The sequence below is a fragment of the Nicotiana attenuata genome, unplaced genomic scaffold, assembly GCF_001879085.1.
Source record: "Nicotiana attenuata strain UT unplaced genomic scaffold, NIATTr2, whole genome shotgun sequence".
In the NCBI taxonomy this organism is placed as follows: Eukaryota; Viridiplantae; Streptophyta; class Magnoliopsida; order Solanales; family Solanaceae; genus Nicotiana; species Nicotiana attenuata.
The window spans coordinates 25,811-34,117 of record NW_017675210.1 but is presented as its reverse complement, the minus strand read 5'-3'; the positions used below and the strand labels follow the sequence as shown (position 1 = coordinate 34,117).

The window sequence follows — 8,307 nt, the reverse complement described above, 5'->3', positions numbered from 1 at the left end:
GTTGGAGCTGGCATCAACTAGGGAGTAGAACCCTATGTTGAAAAGTAATCAGTTTATGCTGGCATCAACTAGGGAGTGTGACCTATGTTGGAAAGTCATCAGGTTATGCTGCATCAACTATGGAAAGTCATCGGCTATGTTGGAAGTCATCAGGTTTTGATGGCATCAACTAGGTAGTAGAATCCTATGTTGAAAAGTCATCAGTGTATGCTGGCGTCAGCTAGCGAGTGTGACCCTATGTTGGAAAGTCATCAGGTTATGCTGGCATCAACTAGAGAGTGGAACCCTATGTTTGAAAGTCATCGGTTATGCTACATCAACTGGGAGTGGACCCTATGAAACAGGTTATGATGGCATAGACTAGGGAGCGAGACCCTATGTTGGAAAGTCGTCAGGTTATGCTGGCATCAACTAGGTAGTGGGACCCTAAGTTGGAAAGTCATTAAGTTATGCTCGCCTCAACTAGGGAGAAAGTCATTAGATAATCAACTAGCGAGCGGTGATCTTCTGTTGGAAAATCATCAGGTTATGCTGGCATCACTGGCATCAACTAGAGAGTGGGACCCTATGTTGGAATGTCATCTTGGAAGGTCATCGGGTTATGCTGGCATTAACTATGGAGCAGGACCCTATGTTTAAAAGTCATTCAGTTATGCTTGTATCATGTTATTGTGGCATCAACTAGGGAGTGAGACCCTGTGTTGGAAAGTCATTAGGTTATGCTGGCATGAACAAGGAATTGGGACCCTATGTTGGAAAGTCGTCAAACTTGCATCAACTAGGGAGCGGGACCCTATGCTGGAAAGTCATCGGGTTATGATGGCATGAACTAGGTAGTGGGACCCTATGCTGGAATGTCATCAGGTTATGCTCGCATCAACTAGGGAATGGGACCCTATGTTGGAAAGTCATTAGGTTATGCTGGCATCAACTAGCGAGCGGTGACCTTATGATGCCCTATGTTGGGTAGTCATCAGGTTATGCTGCCATCAGGAGTGGGACCCTATGTTGGGAAGTCAACAGGTTATGCTGGCATCAACTAGGGAGCAAGACCCTATGTTGGAAAGTCATCAGGTTATGCTGGCATCAACTAGGTAGTGGGACCCTATGTTAGAAAGTCATCAGGTTATGCTCGCATCAACTACGGAGTAGGACCCTATGTTGGAAAGTCATTAGGTTATGCTGGCATCAACTAGCCAGTGGTGACCTTATGTTGGAAAATCATCAGGTTATGTTGGCATCAACTATGGAGTGGGACCCTATGTTGGAATGTCATCAGGTTATGCTGGCATCAACTAGGGAATGTGACCCTATTATGCTTGCATTAACTAGGGAGTGGTGACCTTATGTTGGAAAATCATCAGGTTATGCTGGCATAACAACTAGGGAGTGAGACCCTATGTTGGGAAGTCATCAGGTTAAAGTTATCATGTTATGCTGGCATCAACTAGGGAGTGAGACCCTGTGTTGGAAAGTCATTAGGTTATGCTGGCATGAACTAGGAAGTGGGACTCTATGTTGGAAAGTCATCAAACTTGCATCAACTAGGAAGTGGTGACCCTATGTTTGAAAGTCATCAGGTTATGCTTGCATTAACTAGGGAGTAGAACCCTATATTGGAAAATCATCAGATTGTGCTCCCATCAACTAGGGAGTGTGACCCTACATTGGATTGTCATCCGGTTATGATGGCATCAACTAGGGAGTAGGACCCTATGTTGGAACGTCATCAGGTTATGCTGGCATCAACTAGGGAGTGAGACCCTATGTTGGAATGTCATCAGATTGTGCTCCCATCAACGAGGGAGTGTGACCCTACATTGGATTGTCATCAGGTTATGCTGGCATCAACTAGGGAGTAGAACCCTATGTTGAAAAGTAATCAGTTTATGCTGGCATCAACTAGCGAGTGTGACCCTATGTTGGAAAGTCATCAGGTTATGCTGGCATCAACTAGAGAGTGGAACCCTATGTTGGAAAGTCATCAGGTTATGCTAACATCAACTAGGGAGTGGGAACCTAGGTTGGAAAGTCATCAGGTTATGCTCGCATCAACTAGGGAATGTGACACTATGTTGGGAAGTCATCAGGTTATGCTGGCATCAACTAGGGAGTAGAACCCTATGTTGAAAAGTCATAAGTTTATGCTGGCATCAACTAGCGAGTGTGATCCTATGTTGGAAAGTCATCAGGTTATGCTAGAATCAACTAGAGAGTGGAACCCTATGTTTGAAAGTCATCAGGTTATGCTAACATCAACTAGGGAGTGGGACCCTATGCCGGAAAGTCATCAGGTTATGCTTGGATCAATTAGGGAGTGGTGACCCTATGTTTCAAAATCATTAGGTTATGCTAACATCAATTAGGAAGTGGGACCCTATGTTGGGAAGTCAACAGGTTATGCTGGCATCAACTAGGGAGTGGGACCCTATGTTGGAAAGTCATCAGGTTATGCTCGCATCAACTAGGGAGTGTGACTCTACGTTGGAAAGTCATTAGGTTATGCTTGCATCAACTAAGTAGAGGGACCCTACGTTGGAAAGTCATCAAGTTATGCTCGCATTAACTAGGGAGTGTGAGCCAATGTTGGAAAGTAATTAGGTTTTGCTGGCATCAACTAGCGATCGGTGACCTTATGTTGGAAAATCATCAGGTTACGCTGGAATCAACTAGGGAGTGGGACCCTATGTTGGAAAGTCATCAGGTTATGCTTGCATCAACTAGGGAGTGGTGACCCTATGTTGCAAAATCATCAGGTTATGCTGGCATCAACTAGGGAGCGGAACCCTATGTTGAAAAGTCATCAGGTTATGCTGGCATCAACTAGGGAGTGGACCCTAGGTTGGGAAGTCATCAGGTTATGGTGGCATCAACTAGGGAGTGTGACCCTCTGTTGGAAAGTCATCAGGTTATGCTTGCATTAACTAGGGAGCGGGACCCTATGTTGGAAAGTCATCGGGTTATGCTTGCATCAACTAGGGAGTGGTGACCCTATGTTGCAAAATCATCAGGTTATGCTGACATCAATTAGGGAGTGGGATCTTATGTTGGGAATACAACAGGTTATGATGGCATCAACTAGGGAGCGAGACCCTATGTTTGAAAGTCGTCAGGTTATGCTGGCATCAACTAGGTAGTGGGATCCTAAGTTGGAAAGTCATCAGGTTATGCTCGCATCAACTAGGGAGTGGAAACCTATGTGAGAAAGTCATTAGGTAATCAACTAATGAGCGCTGACCTTATGTTGGAAAATCATCAGGTTATGCTGGCATCAACTAGGGAGTGGGACCCTATGTTGGAAAGTCATCAAGTTATGCTTGCATCAACTAGGGAGTGGGACCCTATGTTGGAAAGTCATCAGGTTATGCTCGCATCAACTAGGGAGTGTGACACTATGTTGAAAGTCATCAGGTTATGCTGGCATCAACTAGGGAGTAGGACCCTATGTTGAAAAGTCATTCGGTTATGCTTGTATCAACTAGGGAGTGGGACCCTATGTTGGAAAGTCATCAGGTTATGCTCGCATCAACTAGGGAGTGTGACACTATGTTGAAAGTCATCAGGTTATGCTGGCATCAACTAGGGAGTAGAACCCTATGTTGAAAAGTCATCAGTTTATGCTGGCATCAACTAGCGAGTGTGACCCTATGTTGGAAAGTCATCAGGTTATGCTGGCATCAACTAGAGAGTGGAACCCTACGTTTGAAAGTCATCAGGTTACGCTAACAACAACTAGGGAGTGGGACCCTATGTCGGAAAGTCATCAGGTTATGCTTGCATCAACTAGGGAGTGGTGACTTTATGTTGCAAAATCATCAGGTTATGCTAACATTAATTAGAGAGTGGGACCCTATGTTGGGAAGTCAATAGGTTATGCTAGCATCAACTAGGGTGCGAGACCCTATGTTGGAAAGTCATCAGGTTATGCTGGCATCAACTAAGTAGAGGGACCCTATGATGGAAAGTCATCAAGTTATGCTCGCATCAACTAGGGAGTGGGAACCAATGTTGGAAAGTAATTAGGTTATGCTGGCATCAACTAACGTTCTTATTGGAGATGCCCTGTCCTGGTACATAAGCCAGAACCCTAAGAAGTGGGCCAATTGAGTGAGTATGGCATCAGAATTTATGGACCGGTTCAGGTTCAACACAGAGAATGCACCGGATGTCTTCTACATCCTAAATTTAAAGAAGAAGCCAACTGAGACTTTCCGTAAGTATGCTACCCAGTGGAGGTCAGAAGCAGCCAAGGTCAGACCAGCACTAGAAGAAGAACAAATGAACAAGTTCTTTGTCAGGGCACAGGACCCACAGTATTATGAAAGGCTCATGGTCATCAAGAATCACAAATTCTCTGATATCATCAAACTCGGGGAAAGTATTGAGGAAGGTATCAAAAGCGAAATTGTGACAAATTTCGAGTCATTCCAGGCCACGAACAAAGATTGCAATCAGGCAGCATATCAAAAAAGAGAGACGTGGGGGCAGTACTGGTGGCTCAAGGCCCAAAATCTCCACTTACATACCAAACACCTGCACTCAAATACCAAACACCTCCACCCACATACCAAACACCCCCACCCATATACCAAACACCTCCACCCATATACCAACCCTATCTCCCAGATATTCCCAACCAGCCACTGCCTATCACACCTATAACTCCCAACCATCTCATTTTCAGTCACCTCCGACTCGCCAAAACTACCCAAGACCCCGACCTAACTTTGATCGCAAACCACCCAGACAATACACCGTTATTGCTGAACCTATCGACCAGCTGTATGAAAAGCTGAAACCCTGGTTATGCCACTCCCGTCCCTATTATGGCCACGGAGAACTCATCCCAATGGATTAACCTAAATAAGACTTGTGCATAACATTCCGATATGAAGGGGCACCCATTGACGAGTGCCAAATATTGAAATATAAAATCCAGACATTGATTGACAACAGGGTCATACAGGCCAAGGAAGCTACACCCAACATCCGCAACAATCCTCTCCTAGATCATAGGGGCGGTGGGATACATGTGATAGAGACGGATGAGGAATAGGATCCTGAGGGTTCAATTGGGTTTATTTGGGAAGGCGATGACTATAAACCTGCAGTCACACTCACTCCTATTGTAGTACAGACGCAGTCGCCAGTCGAGGTTGAGGTAGCCGCATCGGTTCCATTTGAGGTAGAGGTATCTCCACTTGCAGCCACACATGTTCCATTTGAGGTAGAAGTGGCCACAGCTTTCACAGTGATAGTATCAACCACACCTCCTTTTGATTCCAAAGCCATACCTTGGGATTACGTTGCCGAAGCTAGGCAAAAAGTAAAGGTAAAGATGGAAGAATCTGATGTCGCACAAGGGATGACCAGAACGGGAAGGATCTATACACCCGACCACTTGGGAGGATCGAGCAAGGAGGCTTCAACTAAGAAACCCATCATTGAAACTGGACCAGATGACCTTTAGAGGAAAGTACAGGCAAAAGAATCTACCATCGATCATTTGAACAAAAACCCTGCCCAAATCTCCATCCTGTCACTATTACAAAATTCAGAGGCGCACAAGAATGCTTTGATGAAGGTGTTGAATGAAGCTTATGTGCCTAACAATATCACGTGCGGAGAAATGGCCAACATGGTAGGGAAGGTACTGGAAAGTCATAAGATTACTTTCCACGAGGATGAATTACCGCCTGAAGGGTTGAATCATAACCGAGCATTGCATGTCACAGTACAATTTGAAGACAAATTCATTTCCAGAGTCCTGATTGATGGAGGTTCAAGCCTCAATATTTTTTCGTTGGATACTCTAAAAAGATTGGACAAAGGTTTCCATGAGATACGGGCAGGAAGTATGAACGTGAAAGCCTTTTATGGGTCTCAAAGGGCCACATTAATCTTTGTCTTCAAATAGGACCAACTTGGTTCGACGTTGAATTCCAAGTGCTGGACATATCAGCTTCATAAAATCTTCTATTGGTTCGACCTTGGATACATGCCGTAGGGGTTGTGGCTTCCACACTACACCAGGCCGTGAAATTCGAATGGAACCATCATGAGGTGATCATTCACGGAGATGGAATCAATCCTATCTACACCAGTCAAACCATCCCGGTTATCGAGAACAGAAGAAGGCTGGGAGGGGAAACTTATCACCACATTGAACATATCAACGCAGTTGAGAAGGATAAATGGTGGAGTAAGAAAATAGAAAGCATACTGGCATGGACAACCCGACAAAGGGCTTGGGAAGAACCTCCAAAACATTACTAAACCAATACAACTTAAACGTCATGGTACAACATTTGGGCTCGGATACCAATATACATGGCAAGAGTATGATGATTGGTTGCCTCCATGGCGTGGTCCTTATTACCATCTAGAGCAACCAGTGCCGCATCTGAGTCAAACTTTTCACTAGGCTGATACAATATGGGGAATTGCAGAGGAAGAAACCTTAGCTGGGTTGAGGACTTTGTTTCAAGAGGACGAGGATATGGAATGCAGTGCGATAATTGAGGAGGAGGGAGAAGAAGGCCTCACTATTCGGACTGTGGAGAAGGGAGCCATTCTCAGGAATTGGACTGTCACACCATCCCGGGCCCGCCGAGTCCCTAGGTAGCCTGGCGTTTAGCCTAAATTTATTTTTATAGCCACGCTAGGCATTTCAAATTTAAATCAATGCATTGCTATCTAGTATTCATTATTATCTTTCACATTCTTTTTCTACAGCGTTATTATTACTTTTCCTTATGAACCGATGACTGTGACATGTAATGAGACAATGCAACACAAAAATAGTGACTCGGAGGAAGAAGATGAAATACCTGAGGAAGTTTTCAGAGAGGTTGAGAACCTTGAGAATAAGCCTAAGTCCAACCTGGATAAAACCGAAGTAGTGAATTTGGGAGACGCCTAAACCATCAAGGAGACTCGCATAAGCATTCACTTATCACCGACAGAAAAGGAGGAGTACATTCGTTTCCTGAAGGAATATGAGGATATCTTTGCATGTTCATACAATGACATGACTGGTCTGAGCACATCCATAAGGGCTCATAAGTTGCCTACCAATCCAATGTGTCCGCCGGTGAAGCAGAAACTCAGAAAGTTCAAACCAGACATGAGTCTGAAAATTAAGGAGGAAGTCACTAAGCAGATGGGTAGTTGAGTACCCAACCTGGTTAGCCAACATTGTACCGTTCCGAAGAAAGATGGGAAAGTCAGGGTGTGTGTTGACTATCGGGATTTAATTAGAGCAAGTCCTAAGGACGATTTCCCACTACCAAATATACACATCCTGATCGAAAATTACGCCAAGCATGAACTCCAATCCTTTGTAGATTGCTTCGCGGGTTATCACCAGATCTGGATGGATGAACAAGACGCATAGAAAATAGCTTTTATTACACCATGGGGGATGTACTGCTACAAGATGATGCCATTTGGTCTAAAGAATGCTGGGGCTACTTACATGAGAGCCATGACAAACAACTTCCATGATATGATACACAAAGAAATAGAGGTGTATGTTGACGACGTCATTATCAAATCCAAGAGGGCCGCAGATCACATAGCAGACTTGAGAAAGTTCTTTGACAAGTTAAGGAGGTACAGCTTAAAATTGAACCCTGCAAATTGTTCATTCGGGGTTCCCGCAGGAAAGTTATTCGGGGTTCCAATTAAAGGACAATCGAAACGGGATTTATTTATTAAAGATTCAGAGTCGCCACTTGGGAGATTAATGGTGTCCCAAGTCACCGGTTGAATCCCGAATCGAGGAAAATATGACTCTGTTAACAGTCCGAGTAAGGAATTCTATTAACCCGGGAGAAGGTGTTGGTTCTAGAATGGTCGCTCAACTGTCGTATTTGGCTAAATATCTGATTATAGTACATGTTTCTATCTTTGAACCGCTTTTATTATTATTTTTTAAAGAGAATTGCAACGTCGTGAAAATAGGTCTCGAACCACGTCACATAAATGCACCCGTGGTTTTTGACACATTTCGACTTCGTTGGGATTTGGATTTGAGTCACATAAATGTGCACCCGAGTTTAAGAAAGTAATATTATTAAATGCCGGGCCTAAAGTAACTAACGTATTATTAACTTTATGGGAGGCCATGAAATTCGCTAAGTGGCACGCCCGAACTCTAAATATTTTAATATAAGCATTTAATGAGAGCCCCGCAATTTACGCATTTTGTTTGGCGAGGCTCGTCTCATCTTTTATTTAAAGGCCATCCTAGAGCGACCTATAATTGGCTATTTATTTTGTCTCTAAAGGGGCCTAGTTAATTAA

At 44.1% G+C, this 8,307-nt stretch overlaps 1 protein-coding gene across 1 annotated transcript in view; it reads left to right on the top strand.

Annotated features, from left to right (window-relative positions):
• Nucleotides 1–8,307, top strand: part of LOC109219805 — a gene marked incomplete at its 5' end in the record, with an annotated part of 43,559 nt that overhangs the window by 16,692 nt on the left and 18,560 nt on the right. Inside the window, one exon of the mRNA XM_019384278.1 lies at nucleotides 5,138–5,332. Within this exon, the coding sequence (XP_019239823.1) occupies nucleotides 5,138–5,332 (195 nt within the window). The remainder of the gene's footprint in view (nucleotides 1–5,137; nucleotides 5,333–8,307) is intronic.